Below are 18806 nucleotides of genomic sequence, written 5' to 3'. Positions count from 1 at the left end.
CGTTGCTGGAGACATTCTAGGCTGGTAGCTTTATTAATAGGAAATATTAGAAGTGAACGTGATTTTACTAGAAGCAGTGAAGTACATGTTAGTTACAGTGACTCAGGTTACCCTTTTTCTACATGGAGTTTTCTAGACACTGCTCTTTTGGTTTCTTCTGTCTGTTAAATTCTCAGCCAAAAAATCTGTCTGTTCTATGTCTTTCAGATCTGTACCTCTCAGATACTGAAAGCTGGATGATAAAGGCAGAGGGGAGTAAATTACTGTTTATGCCATTGGAAATGCAAATAACTGCTCATTTAAAAGTAATGTCCAGTGTTATTGAAAAGAACATCTGCTTTATTGCATTTGTGGTCCAGGGTCTAGTTAGAAATATTCTATGTGGATTTTTGAGTATTCAGATGTACCGGAAGTGACTGTAAGATATTACCAGGCAGCAAGGATCACACTGTCAGCCTCATCTCAGAGTTGTATTCCAGAGGGTTTCTTAGCTTCAGAATTTAAATGGAAGTGGTGGAAGAGGTACGTTGTATATGCCAGGGCCCTGCAGGCACCCACAAGCTTTTGCTGCTTTGTGCAGCCTCACCTGGGACCTCTACCCACAACCTCGCTCCATCTGGCCCCAACAGGACAGCAAGTAAAAAACAGTCCCAGAAGTGTTTTGTTTGGGTTTTTTTAAAAACATTTATTGATTAATGCCACATTAGGTAATATTGTATTGCACACAGTTTACAGATCCCCCAATATTTTCATGTGTTTTTCAGGAAAAACACACTAGTCCTATGATTTTATTTTTTTATTAGCTGAGTGACAACTTCAAGACCAAGAGGTCTGGTTTCTGAGCTTAAGGATAGGATCAGAAGTGTACTTTTAGCAGGCCCCTGGAAAGAAAGAAAAGTAAACTTTAGTCTTTTTAAGTAAGCTTGCAAAGTGCTTTAACAGCCTTTTAGTCTTCAGTGAAGCTGTAGCTACAGCCTTCCTAGAGTACTTCTGAATCACAGTACGAGGTTAGGATGGGGGGGTGCAAAAGCTGCTGTTTGCACTGCTCTGTGTCTATTGACATAGCACTTGGCAGCCTTTCCCAGCTAGACATGGGCTTTCAGCTTTCCTGAGCACCTAGCCATGCAAACCAGCTACCTTCCCTCTGCTACAGAGAGCATTACGAGGGGGTGTGGGGCAGGGATGCCCATCCCACGCCCACAACCTTGGGTGATGCCAGCACCTGCTCTGCGGTGGAGGACTGGCTGGCACAAGGACTTGCCGTTCAGAAGGTTTTAGCTGCTCTTCCTTGTCCCACAGTGTGTGCCTTGTCCCACACGTGTGCTACTGTGGCATTGGGCCTGGCCAACCTCCAGGCAAGGCAGTGGGTATTTGAAGGGTGGGCACTCAGCTGCCAACAAAGAGGAGTTTCTGCTCCAGCACAGCCCTAAAAAATTATCTACCTGTCTCATGGGCAGCATTTGAACTAGATCAGCTCCCATACCTTCAGAAAAACGTTCTCAAAATGAGCTTTGGACATGATCTGTTTGCATGTCTGTGGCACAGCTGCTGACTCCCACTGCCAGCAGGCACAGTCAGAAACAACCAGAACCTCTCATCCCTGTTGTTGAGACCACCCAGGACACAAATCGTGATGGAGCTAAGAAGAGTGAGGGTGCTCCTTCCTGGGGGTGCCTTCTCCTCCTTTCCTGGAGGACACTGTTATCCAAGTGGTCAAGACCAGCATTTCCAAGTGCTGAAGCACAGGGTTGTTACATCCATCCCTGTGCTATCTAATAGAGTAACAAAGCTGATCTTTTGGTAGTGTGCCAGTTTCAGCACACAGGGTTCCTGTGAGGGCAGTCTTAAAGCTGCAGAACCAGCCTGCAACAGGCTCTTGCCCTTGCACAGACTTCCCTTTGTAGCTATTTCTTACCAGATCTAACATTAAAAAAGGGGTTGCTTAACGAGTACGCCTTAGTTTGCTGTGGTTCTGTCACATTAACAGCAAATGCAATCACCTACTCTACGACTCGGTGGCAAGTTTGCTAATTAGCCCACAGTACCTGACTGCAGCACGGGCTGGAACTGGCCAGACATGCAGATTTCTTCCTGCTTCTGGCGCACAATGCGCTGGATGGCCGGGGGGAGGCCGCGGGGGTTGCGAGAGAAGATCAGGGAGTAGCCATCGTCACAGGAGCCGTCCTCCTTCAGGCTGCGGCAGGCGTAGGTGATGGCGTAGTTATCGTAGTCGGTGTCAATCACCCAGTAGTTGTCCCCTAAAACACCAGAACGTGCGTGTTGGTCACAGTGGGCAAGACAGAGCGGGGGGAGGGGGATGCTTCCACAGGGAGACACCTCACTTCAGCACATGGCAGGGATAGCTTCCCGAAGGATCTCGTATGGCCTCCCATGTGCACCTTGAAGTGAAGAACTGGGACAAGCACAGGGAATCTTGAGGCCATGTTGTTCCCCATGGTGCTCAGGGCATTTTCACCTTTTGTTTCTTAGGCTAGATGTATTAGGAGGACTAGGACTTTCTAGGTTTGCAATGACAAAAAAATCTCTTTTTGTTCCTTGCTCAAGTATGGTGTGGGGGAGGGCATACAGAATAAATTTTGGCCATACAGATTACACTTCCTATACAGGAAGCCTCAGCAAAACATACCTCCTACTTTCCAGCCTTGCTCAACTGAGTTCGTTTTGGTGTGGCTTATCTTTCAGTACTGAGTGTACTTCTTTCTTACTCATTAGCGGGCCAAGTCCTCCACAAATTCCATAGCTGGATTCCCACAGCTATGGGACACTCAGGCACACAGGACGGGGTTTGCACACAGGGTGCATAACAGGGTTCAGAATGAGCAGTTGCTGCAATGGGAACTTCAGTTAACAGCTCCATTTCTTTGAGTCCAGCTATGTCTGTCTGGGGAGAACTGTGCCTGGCTGCTGGAGGGCAAATATGGGTCCACGTGTCTCCTCCAATTAGCTATGAAGACCTCAAGAATGACTGACCTCAGCATTTTTATATGCCCACAGTGGGGCCCAGGAACTATACTTCACTAGGTTCAGCACCTCACCTGGCTGTACAAAACCTGTGTGTGTGACCCAATGCCTGTAAGCTGCACCCTCCCTGTGTATGGTGTATCAGACGGGTCTCTGTGGAGTCTCTGGATCCTGCCCCTTCTGTGGAGATAAAATACACTGCTTGCATAAAGCATCTCCCTCCAAAAAAAAAAAAGGATGTTTGTCTGCACTTGGAACAATTTGAGCTGAACTGTTTTTCCTGCTCATATGTTGAAATGCACACCTGGGGAGCCGTAAGCAATTGGCCAGCATCAGAGGGCTGGAGAAGTTCACTTACCACCACTGGAGAGGTAGCTGGCCAGTCCCTGGTAGGTCATGTACATTTTTGCTGGAGTGGTTGGGTCAGGTACGGTGTACTGAGCAGCCATGTCAGCACAGATCACCCAAAAACTGCAACGAGATCCGTGAGATTCAGGATAAAATCTGGCAGCAATGTGAGGTCTAAATGGGTGTCCCTCACTCAGGACTTGGGCACAACTGCCTCAGGAATGGGCATGACCTCTCTTAATGCCAAGTCAGTGTTTGTCATTAAGTGATGCAAACCTCACACACACTCACACACACACACACACACAGTGCATTGCTGCTGTCTGGTTCCCAACTCTGCTGTATGATTCTGCTGTGGCTGGGGCAGCACATCCTGACCCTATGGCTTTTTGCCACCCATATCTGTACAAGCAGACAGCCACCAAGCAAAAATGATGAATGTCATTTCTTGGCTCCCTGCTAGCAGACTGCAGAGTGAGGTGACCTGCATTTGGGCTCATTTGGAGTCATTCATTGTGTCCCCAGGCAGAGACAGGGAGTGGACTCTCCTCTCTCTAGCCCTTCCTAGCACTATTGGCACAGGGATGTCTGTCACAAGCACTGTAATAATTATAGCCCCCCTTCCAAGCTAATTAAAAGCCATCACACAACCTTTGAGACCCTTTTAGGTGCCCATTTCTTCCAATGCCATTTTCTGGTTGGGATCTGTTTGCTTTGAATAGCACCCACGTTTTAGCACAGTTTGTCAAGCATTGCCTGGATTTGTGAAACAGTGGAAAGATCTTCATTCCCTTCCTTACTCAGGCTGCACTTCCCCTTTATCCTGCCTTTGCAGAAATAAAATTCCCAGCAGCTCTGAGACCCTGCTTGATTTCTGAAGAGTCCTTTCAGGAATCTTCCCACTTGCTCTGTGTGGCCTGTCTGCAAAGCTTCGTTTGCCCCTTCCCAAAATCTCCTGGAGTGCTGTGCTGTTAAGACTTACAAGGTTCATAGCCACCTGCTACTGCTAGCCTACGAGGAGCCCCAGATTTTCTTTTCTGCACTCAGAAAGCTATTTAATCCCTTTACATGCCATAATTCCTTGTAGTAATCATGACCAACGGGCAAAACTCTAAGCTTCTCACCATCTGTCTATTCAGACATTGCAATGGCATCTCAGAGTTAACCACATATTTTCCTCATAAGTCTGTTCAACACTGTGTTGAGAGATCTGTGAAAGCAATGCTCACTTACACCCCTCTCCTTCCCCTGAACCTCTCAGTGAAATGAGAGCTATCCTGCCCTTGCAGCACCTGAGCCTTCGCTAGCTCCTTCACTTGTTGCAATTCATTTACTTAAACACTCTATCAGTCAAGATTTGTCTTAACTAATTTTATGCAGTAGTTTTGTGATGGACCTAAACCTGAGCCAGGATGAAAAGTAACCCAGGACTCAAAAGTGTCTAAATTCTAGCTTCTAATATCATACCTTGGCTGGGCTTCCCTTTTCGATGAAGAAAACCCAGTCATATTTTATGCTCAGAATAGATCACCATCTATATCCCCCTCATCTAGTACCTCTTGGCAGCAGCTAGAGCTGAAAGTCAAAAGAGCTCACCCAAAAAGCTTCACTCGGCCTTTGGAAGATGCTGTCATTGTGCCATCTTCCTCCACGGTGTATTCAGCAGAGATGTTGTCCTGAAGGAAAAGGCCTTCCGGATCCTTCTTGGCCAGGGCATACCATTTCCCTGCATACTAACATGAAAGTGTATTAATATCTGAATTAATCACCATGGCCAGATTAGCACAAAAACGATTTTGTGATCATGGTGCCTCTCTGGCTCCCCATTGCCTGGCCTATGGATAAAATCTGAGTTTGGGTGCGTATGCAGCACACAGGTCCTACAGCACTGCCTGGTGAGCCCTTGCCTCCGAGCCAGGAGGAGCAGGTCTAGCAGATCTGCACTGCTGTGTGCGTGTACTCATTGTCAAGTGAGACATTCCTGCCATAGTGACCCCCCACTGAAAGCTTCTCCCATCCTGAGATGCCTGCTGGGAGTCAGGCTGATTCTTCCCTGTTCCCGTTCAGGTACCTGCTCTTCCATGGAAGATGCCATCAACAATACCAAACTGCAGCGACAAAGACCTTAGCAAGCTAGCTGGAGACATACTTTGGGGCTGCCAGGGAGCACGGTTGATCTCTGACAGTGAAAAGTGTCTACCCAGCAAAGCAGAAAGCAATGACTGTGCTCAATGAAAAGGAGAGGGTCTGCTGGGGAGAGCAGCAACAGTGAGAAAAGGAATGAGATCAAGGGGAAGAAAATGTCTATGAAAAAAATGGTTCCCTGGAAATGTACAAGCAGTATCTACTGAAACGAAAACAAGATCTGAACAGATGACTGACAGACAGGAAGACCCTTAAAAGTTAACATTATTAGCAGAAATACTGAAAAAAAGCAGAAGCTAACTGTGTTAAATTTGATTCTCCAGTGAACCTAATGAGATCTGTTTGGCAAGTTATGTGCTTAAGCCTGAAACAAGTCTGTAATTCCACAATACAAGAACCTGAGGAAAACCTTTGACCTTTTAAAACTGAGATGTTCCCAAAGCTCTCCCCAGAAACGGGTTCAGCAAAGCCAATCTTTTATAGAGGAAGTGCTTGCCATATCCCAGCCACATATGGGAGTGGGATGTTTGCTGAGCGTTAGTTAAAACAGGTACTGGCACACTAGTCTGGACATTTCCAACAGCAAATTAGCCCTCATTTCCTCCTCAGAGGCACAAATGATGTGTTTGAAGAAGAGTCAATGTTCAGGATACCAAACTAGTTAAGATTTCAGTTTGCTGTGACTTCCAAAACTGGCTGATGGTGGATGCAAGTACCCCAGGTCATCTGTTTGAGCTTTGTCTCTGATGTGGATCTAAATTTTTTCATTCATGGGACTGCTCAAAGCTGAAATCTATATTGAGTGTCAAGCTAACAGAAGATGACATCTAATAGAGTAATGTTCCTTACTTTCAAGGTCCGTTTTACCATAACGTTCAGAAGGTTAAACAGTACTGAGAAAGGCAAACTACAGGAACAGCATCAGCGAGACAGCATACAAAAGAGGTTAACTTTCTGGTGAAGAACGTCTTTAGACTAACACAACTCATAACCTTAAAAAAAAAAAAAAGTTCTTCACATATACTGTTGAAGTAACCATAGTTACCCTTTTTGGATCAAAATTGTCTTTCACAGAGAAAGACTCCACTGCGCAGGTCTGAGCTAGGCTGTATCCAACAGTGGAGAAGACCGAGGCCAGGAAAACGTACTGCGCGTATTTCATTCTGCAAGACAAAAGCAAATACAGAGTTTTACTTCATGCAGTAGGTGGGGGTTGCAAGTGCTGTGCCTACAGGTGCGTTTCTCTCCTTTTAAAACTAGTTTCTTTTCAGACTGAGTGCACTACCAACTCCTGCACTGAGAAACTATGGAGTCGTTGTGGTGCCTAAATTCAGCCAAAACTGAACAGCAATGGCAATTACTTTGCAAGAGTACTTTGCATGCCAGTAGTAGTATTGCAGTTCATGGTATTCTTACATTATAAATCTAGCCAGACTATGGATAAGGTTGGTAAGACTTGGTAAAAAATTCAAATGTTCTGAATTTTGTTTTCATGGAGAGGAAAATGTTCTGATGAGCTCTGGTAAAGCAGTGTAGGTTGTAAAATACACCTTGGTATTGCCTGCCCTCTGGCCATTCCTTCTGCAAACACAATTAATAATATTAATTTGCTAAAAGCCTGATCTGTTATTGCAGAAGAACCACCAGGTGCCTGTGGCTTTATTTGTCTCCTCGGGCATCCCAGTTCATCCATATCCCAGCATAATTCTCAGTGTTTGGGAAGAGAGCACCTCCATGATACATCCTTGCAAAGTATTTGACCCTGAATACCTGTCCTGATGCCGAGATAAAACTGTTGCCTGAAACCTGTTAGCAGCATCCGGGCTGAGCTTCCAACCCAAGACCCAAACACCCATGCAGCTGCTCTGTTCCTAGCTGCTGCTGTGCAAGCTGCACTTCCCTGCTGCAATAGATGCTAATCTGGTCCACCTCTGCTGAAGAGAGACCTACCTGGATGGGGTGGAGATGTTGGAGATCCTTGAGACCACTCTGCTTCAGTCTTTGGGCTGCAGGTAGCAGGAGAGTTTTGTGTCAATTGCCCTCCAGCTGCCTTTAAATAAGGAATCTGCAAAGTCACTAATTGGTTATTTTTGCTCTTGCGCCTGAATAAAACACTTAATCTTGGATAATCCATTATGTAAAAACCAACTTTAATCCTCGCACTGGTGGGTCTGACTGCTATAGTGATACAAACACAGCTTTTACATAATGGAAAAGCTGCCCAGAAAGCTAATAAATCTGCTGATTTAATTGTACCACACCTTTGTCTCATTGAAGTCTTTCTGCTTCAAACACATGTTAGGAGAATAAGCACAGAGCATTAATCAGAGAAACACTTGGACTATACATACTCATCTGCAGAAGCATGTGTTTGAGTTGGACGAGATTCATGGTGTAGATACATAATTAGCTCTTCTGATGTCTGCATCATCAAATTGAGGTGATCCTTGCAAAAGTAGAAAGATGTTATGCACTACCTACAGTGGTGAGGGGACAAAAAAGGGCCAAAATACAAACGTTTGCCTTCATGTATCACATCAAAATCTCAGTTCTCCTGTGCACTGCAATATTTTATGCACATTTTATGCACATTCTTTCCAGCTAATTTTGTAAGCATTTCCAGTTACATAAATACTATAGCTCTCTCCTTCCCTAAATGTTCTTCCTAGGAGCCTTTCATAGGGATACAGTAAAACACAAAAGGATGAGAAAGCAGAAATTACTGGAAAAATACTTTTGGCAGCAAACCGTGCCTGCCATTCTCAAGTGCCCAAAGAATTTCCCCAAATGCAAAGGCTTCTCCTGCACTCCTTCTCCCAGGCTCACTTGGGAGATATAAGACTTCAGACCCTCAACTAGGAGTTGCCATTAGCTTTTCCCACTGGGCTGCTGGGTGCTGGGGAGCCTTGGACGTCACCACTAGGGAAAACTCTGTTGTTCCCAAGTAAGTTCCTGGAAATCCTCACATTTTTGGTTCCGATCCAACGATCTGGACATTCAGAGTAAGGCTAAAGCCTTCTGTACATTTTGGACTTGCTGCAGAGATCCCTTACTGCCACTTGCCCAGGAATTCCTGAACAGAAGCACTCAACCTTGCCCCGTAGCTGGTGTGAACTGTGTTGCTTTCCAGGCAGTTTGCTTAGGGTTGCCCATTGTCTGGGAAAGGCAGTCCTTGCTTGATACTGGAGGAAACTTTTATTTGGCCTCTATGCAGCTTCCACTTCCACTTTAGAGGGAGGCAATGGTACTTTGTACACAGTATCGTGACTGAACCTTCCCTGTTCTTGCCATCTACGTGTCTTCAAAGGCAACCTGGGCAAGTTCACAGGGAAATGAACTCCTGGTAACTGGGACTGCTTGGCTGCTTAAAGAGTCACATAAAAAACAACTTCTTAAACTGCGTTTCGGGGCTAGATGCAGAAGTGTGCTTTTCCACCCTAACATGGGAATATGACAGAGAACAAACTGGTGTGTTTTCTGTAAATTAGAAGGCTTCCAAATACTTATCACCTCATCTGTTTCCAGCAAAACAGATTGGTTTATGTCCATGTGAGACACAGGTGACACCCGAAGCCATGCTTAGATGACCATTTAATCCCCTGGGGATTAGACGCGTGCTAATAATAGCTAATCACAACACAAGATTTTGGTTGGTGAGCATAACATCTGTCACTGCATTATTTGCTGTTTGGAGCAAGAAGAAAACAAAATCAAAGTAACCTTCATTTTTTGCAATATTATGGCCATTTGAACTGGGCACAGAAAAAAAAACCAAAGGGAAGAATCAAAGCATTGAAACATGTTCCTGGGCTTGTCGAACTTGACAAACACGAAGTGGATTTTATAAAAAAAAAAAGGTGCCCTGCAGGCTTTTGTTGTCAAAGAACACATCCAAGAGCCTATTCCAGACATGCTCATCAAAACTGGTTGTTCTTAAATAGAAGAAGTGGCCTGACCATTCAGTGTACTGAAATCAGCACACTAATAACTGGTAGTTTTAATGACCTACAGTAAAACAGGTATGCAGATGAGGTGATTAATCTTATCTTCTTCCCTATCCTGTGAAATACAGCAGCAGTTTTGGATTTCTGACCCCTACCAGAGTCCCCCTCCTTCTGCTTTATTATTGGAAAAAGCATTGGGAATTACTGCAATTGCACTGCCATCTCAGATTTAACAACATATGTTGCTAGCTCAGCAGCTGATGGCACAGTATGAGATCTCCAAATAGCCTCCTGCATCAGGCATGAAGTTCACTGCTCTCCAGCAGGCGATCAAGTTATGTGCTTCTTTGCCATGGAACTGGAGAACAACTACATGTACATGCATTCTGAGTCTCCCTTGACAGCTACTGCAGTGTCCATTGCACCATAAGTCATGAGGGTTTCATGCTCTAGCTTTAGACCTAACTCATGCTGCTGAGAATGCTGGGCTGCTTCATTGCAGTGTCACACGCTTGTGTGTGCATTGCTGGAGAACACACATCCCATTCCCAGCTCTGCCGAGGACCGAGAGGACGGTGACAGTCTGCTCCACTCCTTCATCAGGGTGGGAGGCAGCAGAAATAAGGCTTCCCCACAGTGGGACACACGTGAAGGCTGTGGGTGTAGAGGTTTTCAGTTTCTGTGACTTCTGCTGGGAAATGCTGATCTTTTCCAATGAAGAGAGTAATGCAACACAGATGAAGAGGAAATTGTTTGAGGTTTGTTCCTCTGTCATTCAAGGGTAATGTTCTTGGGTGTGTTACATCATTAGATTAAAAAGAAATCATAAATCACTGCTATATGACTTTCAAGGCAACATTCAAATACCCCACAGTTTTAAATGCCAGGAACTGGCAGGCTCCTTTCTCTCCTGAAGTGTAATTTCCAGTAAATGTGTTGACTGACAGTTGGCAGAGCAGGGCTCACGTACTCCCGTGCATGTGACACATCCTAGACAAAGACACACACATGTCCCCTGTTCTCAAGAGAAAACAAGGGGCTGCTCAAGGCACAGAGGAGTCAAAGAGCCTCAGCTCCTCTGCCACGGTGGGCAGTCAGGCTGGAGTGAATGGCTTTCTCAGGGCCACTGGCAAGGCCTTGCCAGAAAAGTTAAATAGCAGCCGCTCTCCCAAACCCTTCAGCATCTTGCTGCCTTGGTAGAACAGAGTGAAGGCAGAGCTGGCTAAAATCTCTCCTGCAGTGGGATTTTAACACACAATGATCTACTGGCCAAAGAGGCATATCAGGTTTTTACCATCTACTGGTTTCTGCACAACTATATAGATGATGGTTGCAGCTTGATCAGTGAACTGCTGGATTTCACTCTCCAGTGCATGACAGTTTCCCCAAATGGCCTATTACTAATCTCTACCAAAAGACCATTCAAGCATGAGACAGTCTTATCAAAGAGAGACCTTTTTTTGGCCATCAGATAAGAAGGTGAACATTTTGGTTGTTGTTTTCTAATGTTTACTATTGGCATACTGTTGACTTATCTCTATACGTATCTAGTATTTATGATTACTGAACTGATCCATTTGCAGACATTGGCAGGTTTATTCATTTTAGTTGCAACATTTGTTTAAAGATACAATATTTGCCTTTTTCATGCCAAGCTGCCAGTTCCTGGAGGGCAGAGATCAGCCCTTTCAGCACAAGAAGCCTAGAGATTCTGCCATTTCAAAGTGTATGGGGGGGTGGCATCTGCAAACATGAAAGGAGTTCTGCTCTCTGGAAGTAAGGTCTCTACACTGTGGGGTATCTCTATGGCCTGATCCTATTCTTTCCCTGGGGTAAGGCAGGAGAAAGGAAGTTGTTCCCTACAGACAGCAGTGAGGTAACAGACCAGAGTTAGTTTAATCCCTGGTGTTATTCCCAGGACGCCTTCCAGAAACAAGAGGCACAGAGGGTATGTGAATATCCCTGGAGGTGTAAATCATGCATGTAATATTCTGTTTCCTTTTCTCTTCATGCAACAGAAGCAGCTTAACACCAAAAATGCAGGAATAAGTCTGTAGGCTCTAACTTGTTGCAAGCATGATGTAAAAAGAGACCATGTGTCAGTATGTTGCAGAACAGTAAGTGCTGCCTCCAGATTATTGCACCAGATTACTCCAATGGGATATACACAGTTTCTTACATAGCACGCATCTCAAAGTGCTTTACAAAAGTGATACTGCTGGCATAGAGCTTGAGTAGCTATGGATAAGCCAGGATGTCCATGCCAGCCCCGATGACGGATTTAAAAGCTAAAACCAGAAGCACAAATTACAAAAGCCAAGGAAATCTGTATGTGCACGCAGTCAAAAGCCATTAGCTGGGCACATGGCCCTAGTAGGCATTAGAGGACACAGCTTCTATCTGCAACAGAAGGTGCAAGGAGGGAAGGTTTAGGTCAGAGCACCTCTCTGCATTCCAAGAGAAAGGAAGGTGTGAACACCAGGCTGATCAGTGAGTGACAGAGCAAGGTAATAAACAAAGGCTTTCACATACAACTACATTTCAGCTTTCAATCTCTGCACCTTCTGCAGGAGAAATGGATGGAACTCTGTAGCTTCAGAAAAGAGAAAAGAACTGTGAGGGGTTTTTTCAACTGTCAAAGATGATAAAATTACTTTTCAGTAATGGAGGAATTTTTTGTTTGTTTTATGCTTTAAACAGCTGATCTTTGAAGCTGCAAGATTTTAAATAGTGTAAATCTTCTCTAGGTAGGAAACTTCACTGTTTTCATCATATCATGTTTCTCATACATAGAAAAATTATTTATTTTAGTGAAGATCCCAGAGGTCCCAGTCAACTCTAAGAGTCCCACAGTGTTACTACCTCTGTAAACTTAGGAAAACACTTGACCTGAAGACTAAGTTTACATCTGCTTCAGACTGAACAACAAGCTGGAAACACTGAAAATTGCAGTGTTGCCTCAAAGAGATAGTTCCTAATACCCATTAAAAATACCACCTGCAGCAACCTCTGCTGCAGGAAATGAACATTAAATATCCCTCTGCCCACACGGAGAGAAGGAAGAGGAGACAGGCCACACTGTGCCCAGACATCATCAAAACCTCTGCAGGACTCACTGCAGCTCTGTGCCTGCAGCCTCAGCATGGGGAGCTGTGGCCACTTGTGTAAAACACCTGTATGACCAACCCTCCTGCTGGTCTCTGGAATACGAGCACTTGTTTCTTTTTTGCTGCAGCCTCGTTGCACCCCCCTTCACACTGTACTGCGATGTGCACTGAGACTACACAGGCCCTCCCAGATTCTTCTTCTGATTTTTTGGCTTGACTTTTTACTACCCATAGTGGCTAAGCTTGTTTGCACTCCTCTGGTTCTACAGCTTTTTACAGAGTCAGTAGCCCTTTTTTTCCTTCCCCATTACTTTATCATTTCCCTGCTCTTTCATTATTCTTGAAGCTAGAGTCATTTTCTCTGCTCCTCTTCTTTTCTACTAAACAATCCTGCTCTCTGTATTATTTTTCCCCCCACATTGTGGCCATGTTTCCCAAAAATCACTTCACTCGTCTGGGGTGCTCTCCTATGCAAATCTTTCCTTAGAGCCTCTTCTCTCCTCTTCATTGCTTCTTCCTGACGCTGCATGAGCAAATCCACTTTTGAGTACACCTCTATTTTGTTAATAGTATTCTTTCTAAAAGTTTCTTGTGTCCTACAATTGTATTTTCTGTAATTCCATGCCCAAATTCCATTTTGGGAACATGGTTGTGCAAGAAGTGCACACAGTATAGTCTGGGAAGGGTTTAATGATCTTTTTTGTTCTTGAGCTTCACAAGACATTTGATGAACGAGGTAATCTTCTTATTCAAGGTTCAGTGATTCGTGCTAAGAGCTTTGGTTACAGTCTGTCAATTGAAACATGATAAACTCTCATAGACTTATTGCAGAAATTGCCACTGTTACTGTATTGTAATATATTTAACTGAGCCATGTCACCATAAAATTAAGGGAATCAGTGCATATTTACCATGTATACAAGGAGGATAAGGTCAAAAAGCCACATCAGGTCTGTGGTGTCTTAATGAAGGCTTAGGCATATTTCCAGTCTTCTGTCAAGGCAAAGATATGTTTCCTTATAAATGTCTCTCAAAAAAGTACCAATCAGACTTGCCAAATCCCAGACTGACCTGTGAGCTAGAGTGCAAGAGAAGGGCTGCCACTTTCAGAAATCCACCTCCTTTCTGTGAGGACCATTCAGATGTAAATCTCTGACTGATTCCTGCAATTCACCAATGCAACACATAAATTAGTATGCTAATTTTGGGGTAATTCTCCAAAAGAATTGATAAGATGAGGGCTGATATTCCTTTGTCATGACAAAATTGAGTCAACATTCTGGCCAAAATGCAAGCACATTGCTCACCCCTTGCAACTGAACTGGCAGCAGCACATTTTCCCCTCTACACAGTAGTGCATGGGATTTATACTTTATTACAAATATTTATCGATCCTGCTACAATTCAGATATCAGCTGTCCCTCCAGCAAGGAAACACAGCTCTAGCATAACCAGCTGCTACTCAAGCTGCATTTTCTGCAGACCTGGAGATGTCACTAATCCATGCTCCTGTGCTCTGCTTCTGCATTTCTGTGTGGCAGCCAGATTGCGTTAAAACAAGTATGTGTTTCCAGCTGTGCTCATGCACACCCCCTGGCTGACACACGTCCCCACTGATGCCATCCTATACCTCTGTCAGCTCCTGCCAGCTCCAGGGGCAGGACTCACCGCTTGCCCAGTCTGGGCTGGAGGAGGTTCTCCAGCCCCTGAGGTCCTGATGAAGGGTAGCACTGTCCCTTGCTCCCCCAGTTTGGTACCATCCCCAGACTTGCTAAGGTGCCCTCTGCCCCAGTCCAGCTCCAGCCAGACTGACCATGTGTGTTGACAGTGGGTGGCAGTCTCTCACCCACTGGTGGCTGCACTACCTGGCACTGCAGGCTGGAGTGTGGCACAGCAGTGTCTGGAACAACGGGCAAGATCCCAGGAGGCAGGGTCATGCTGTGGTGCCATCTAAAGGTCCTTGGACAGCCACAGAGGGGAAGGAAAGGGGGAGGATGCTGAGCAAAGACTGTAAGGTTTTGCATGCTAGCCCTCCGTGAAACAAGAGACAATCCACGTGCAGCTGGAGGAGCAGACCAGACTCTGGGGAGTAGAAGAAGACCCTAGCCCAGGAGAGGCAAGGGACATGACTGATCCTCCCTGGGCTCCCATGGCTCCAGGCAGGAAAGCTAACTCTTGTGTACAAGCAGGTGGCATGAGAATATTACATGGTAAATCAGATAAGCTGCAATCTCGTTATGCAGCAAAGGATGAGGGGGTCAGAAAGGTTTGAGTATACCTGTCAATACAGCATCCTGTAAGGATAGTGTCTAATCAAATTAGTCACTTGCAGCTCCCCTCCCCACAGCCTCTTGGTTAGGAGGAAAACAATGTTCCCAGGAAGGAGAGGCATAAAGTATCTTCAGCCCTGACATCCTCAGCACTTGCCATCCCACTTTCTGCTTTGCAGCTCGTGTCTACACCCACTGCTTTGGACACAGTCCCATAAGTGGTCCTAACAGTGCTGCTTTTCCTGGAAGGTACGTTTTGCACTGGATGATTTTACTCCACAATTGGAGTCTCCAGTAGTGTCCCTCCTAGGACTGGGGAGAGACTGTCATATGAGTTGTTGGGAGGAGAGGAATTTTATTCCCAGGAACTCAAGCTCATTTTCCCAGCTGCCAGCCAAGCCTTCAGGGCAGCTTAAACATTTGAGGTTTTCATTTGAAACACTGTTTAAGTGGTATCCACTGACACCTCACAAAATAGAGGTCCTATGCCAACTTTGCAATTCAGGTTTAAAGCTATTAAAAGCAAATTTGTGCAACCACACGTGTTCAGATATTATTATGCTGCGTGACAGTCTAGTGCAAGTTTCTTAAAATAGCATTGTCATCCTCCTCCAAAATCCTCCATTGTCTGCCTAAGTCCATTCAAAGAACATTATCCTATTGCAAGCTTAGATTGTATCCACCTCAGTTACCAATGTTATGCCAGCAATGGCTTTCATGGTGCCACTTGAGTATCCCTGAAGGCCTAGGGAAGGAATACCTGAAGCCTTTGCACCATGCTTTGAATTCCGGGTACATCAGCCCACCACCCTTCTCCAAGGGGGTTTCTGATGCACTGCTGGTTCCATTTGCAAAGGTGTCTTAGATTTCCACCTGCCATTCCTACATGGTTTCAACGGCACTGCACTTACGCAGCCCTGGCTTAGCCTAACAAATATTGCATTAGTTTCTCCACCTCTGCAGCTAGAAACTTCAGTACTTTAGGACCTTCATTCCTTCCCCTTTTTAGGAGGAAACCTTGTTAAATTTCAAACCCTGAATACAGAAGCAGGAGCTGAGTTTGGATCTTTCATATTTTGGGCCTGGAGTATTGCTGTTGGACACTGCTTGTTTTTCTTATAAATGTTTTGAAACAAAAACATTTATCTTGAACGAAACATAATCTTTCATACCAAACAAAGTGTGAATATCTGGAGGGTTTGGATCCAAAAGATACAAAAGTTCACCCATTTGCAATTTTTCAGCTCCCAAATGACACCCAAAAAGCATATACAGCAATTTGCATACCTCTTAGTGCATCCACAAAACCTTTTTATGTCAAGAAAACACCGCATGTTGCAAAGCCAAAAGGACCTTCTGTTCAGATATAGGGCACCCTGAGCACGTCCTCTAACTGTATAGCTGTGTCCTGTGATAGCTATTTTGTAGATGGTCTGATTCCTGGACATTGAAACATTTCTGAGAAGTGGCTATGAGCTCCCTGGAGACCTTCTCTCCTTACACAAATATGACCTGGCACAAGGAGGTTCCAATAGATCCTAAAAAGTGCCAAACCATGGTATGCTGAACTGTAAGAGGAGCTACACTTCACTTCAGACTTTTTTCAAAAACCCAGTGGCAGAAAAATTAGTTTTCCTCCAGTTTTAAGAAGTTGCTTGTCTGTATGAGTTCCAGCTGGCTCTATCACTACATGTGCATCTCCTCTGACTAAAAGTGTTTGCTGAAGAAAAGGATGCATCTCTGTTTCTAGGAATACCTAAGATTGGGTAAGAGCAATCTCTTCCCACTGTTTTGGAAGCCTTTTCTGTGCAGGTCTAAAATCTACTATACTTACATGATTAGGGAGAACAGACTGATCCCTTTTTCTTAGCAGTAGCATTTAATAGAGTTGGAGACTGCTTTGTTTAGAAAAGAGACACGAGAAACCTCAGTCTTTCCTCAGAGGTCACATTTTCCCACTGTATTCCACGTGAGACATCTGTTCAGTACAACTTGGCATAATCTGTTATGCAATAGAAGGTTCATCCTAATGGATGTACACCTCCTTCTGCCTGGTAGTCTCGACACATGTGCAGTCTCTGTTAAGCCCAGATAGTGACTCATCCCCACGAATTCACCAGGTGACTGTTCTCCACCTGAGTAGGACTTTCCATACACCCTTGGTGAGGTCTAGTGCTCTAGTCCTGAACGCATCTGTCTGCAACTTAGTTTTAAGAGGTTGCTAAAACACATTTACAGACACCTGACCGTGGCTTGCTCACTGACTTAATGTTTTTCCACCCATCAGTGGAAATAATGAGATGCCCTACATCTATGAGAGCCTCCACAGAGAAGCCTGCTCAAGAAGTTCTGAATGTCTTTAGTGAGCTACTAACAACAACTCTTCATCTCTCAAATATATTTGCTGCCGCCTTTTAACTACTTCATCTAAGCTTTCACCTGAGGAGAGTATCTTGTGTGTCATTTCCTCATCAGTCAAGAGCTGTGGCAGTCACTACTTTCTTTTTGTCTCAAGACTTATAGAGGAAATTATGATGTCTGACACAGTTTGCTCTTGACAAAATCACACTGGATGTTACTTGTCTCCTTTATTTATGTACAGACACATGTTTGTTCCTGTATTTTCTTAGAAGCCAAATGGTCTGCTGCGAAATTCACCAGTTCTTTCTTTTACCTATTTTACAGAAAGAATCATTGCTTTTACCTTTTTCCCGTATTTCAAAACCTCAGAAGATCTTCCATTAATTGTCAGAAAAACTCATTAACAGTTTAGAGATTACTTCACACAACGTTCTAAAAACTCCAGCTCTTCAATACTTTCCCTAATATTCCTGCTCTTCCCTATATGATAAACAGAAAGTGTTCATTGCCCTTCATGTTCCTAATGTAACCTTACATTCAATTTGACTTTTCTTACTTTCCATTTTTAGTTGTTCACAGTATTTTTGTACACATCTTCAATAATTTCATCATGCTTATGCACTTTCTGTCTGGTTTTCTCTTCCTGAAGATTAACAAGAACACATAATTTACAGGATGGCCTGTTTTTTCCAGTTTGAAACTTTCATTTCATGGTCTCCCTCATCTAAACTGTCTCTCGCCCTCATTTTTAAGCCAGTTCTTTCCCTTGCTTTCAGTCAAAACCAAAGAAAATTCCCTCTTGCTCTTTCTGCCAGCCTTTGTACCCAGAAAACTGCTGTGACACGTGAAACCTTGCTTAACAACCTGCAACCTGAAACACTGCCATTCCCACAGATGTCTGAAAATTAAAATTCCACATTGCCACCAAGTTCTGTGCTTGAGACAGTCCTGCCTATTGCTCAGAAAAAGGTTTCACCCATCCCTGTTCCGGAGATCTGGAGCAGCCAAGCACCATGCCAGCTCTGAGTAGGTCCTTGTCCCTCTTTTGGAACATGGTTTTTGGAGGCAGTGTATGTGGCCCTGGCACACATCACCTCCTCCAAGCCTTCTTGAGCAGTAGTTCTATTTTAGTATCCTGGCTACGAGAATTACCAGAACAAGCCACCTTCCACCCAGGTACCCACATTCACATTGGGGCTGGATTGAATCACAGCCTGGGCCCTTACTCCTTCAGCAGGTTACCCTTGTTTATTTTCCAGCAATGTGGTGGATGGGACTTACTCTTGTTTGCCAGTAATGAAAACTCCTGTGCATTGTTTAATTCCTCTGAAAGGTGATGGCCTCTGAGGCATTTTCCCTCCCAGCATCACATTTGTCCTCACCTGTTTGCACAGCATGGTGGCTTCACTAATGTGAAACAACTCATGTTTCTGACAGCCATAATTCTCACCCTTTCTCCCCACTGACAGCGATGAGGGAAAGTTTTCTACCTTCCTGGTTTGTTTGGGGTTTGTTTGGTGTTTGTTTTTTTGTTTGTTTGTGTTGCCTTCAGGGCTTCCCATGTTTCCTTATAGTGTTTCAATCCAGCAATCCCAAACGGAAGTTCTCCGGATTCCTTCCTGAAAGGACCCACTAAGAGGTATATTTTC

The 18806-nt window shown here is 44.5% G+C and overlaps 1 protein-coding gene across 2 annotated transcripts; it reads right to left on the bottom strand.

The window, feature by feature from the left end:
- Positions 1-735: 735 nt before the first annotated feature.
- Positions 736-7498, bottom strand: LOC113951748 (purpurin). Of its 2 annotated transcripts, XM_027653124.1 has the most exons (6): positions 7426-7498; positions 6521-6638; positions 4927-5063; positions 3341-3453; positions 2046-2258; positions 736-881 (listed from the first exon to the last, which is right to left on the bottom strand). In XM_027653124.1, exons 2-6 carry the CDS (start codon positions 6635-6637, stop codon positions 871-873), a joined length of 591 nt encoding a protein of 196 aa, XP_027508925.1. In that variant the 5' UTR covers position 6638; positions 7426-7498; the 3' UTR covers positions 736-870. The 2 variants fall into 2 exon arrangements, with proteins under 2 accessions (XP_027508925.1, XP_027508924.1); XM_027653123.1 differs by lacking the exon at positions 736-881 and having other exon boundaries at positions 2032-2258.
- Positions 7499-18806: the final 11308 nt, after the last annotated feature.

The sequence above is a fragment of the Corapipo altera genome, unplaced genomic scaffold (assembly GCF_003945725.1).
Source record: "Corapipo altera isolate COAL_440 unplaced genomic scaffold, ASM394572v1 61305, whole genome shotgun sequence".
NCBI classification, from domain to species: domain Eukaryota; kingdom Metazoa; phylum Chordata; class Aves; order Passeriformes; family Pipridae; genus Corapipo; species Corapipo altera.
The sequence above is the reverse complement of the archived record's forward strand: the minus strand, read 5'-3'. Positions and strand labels throughout refer to the sequence as shown.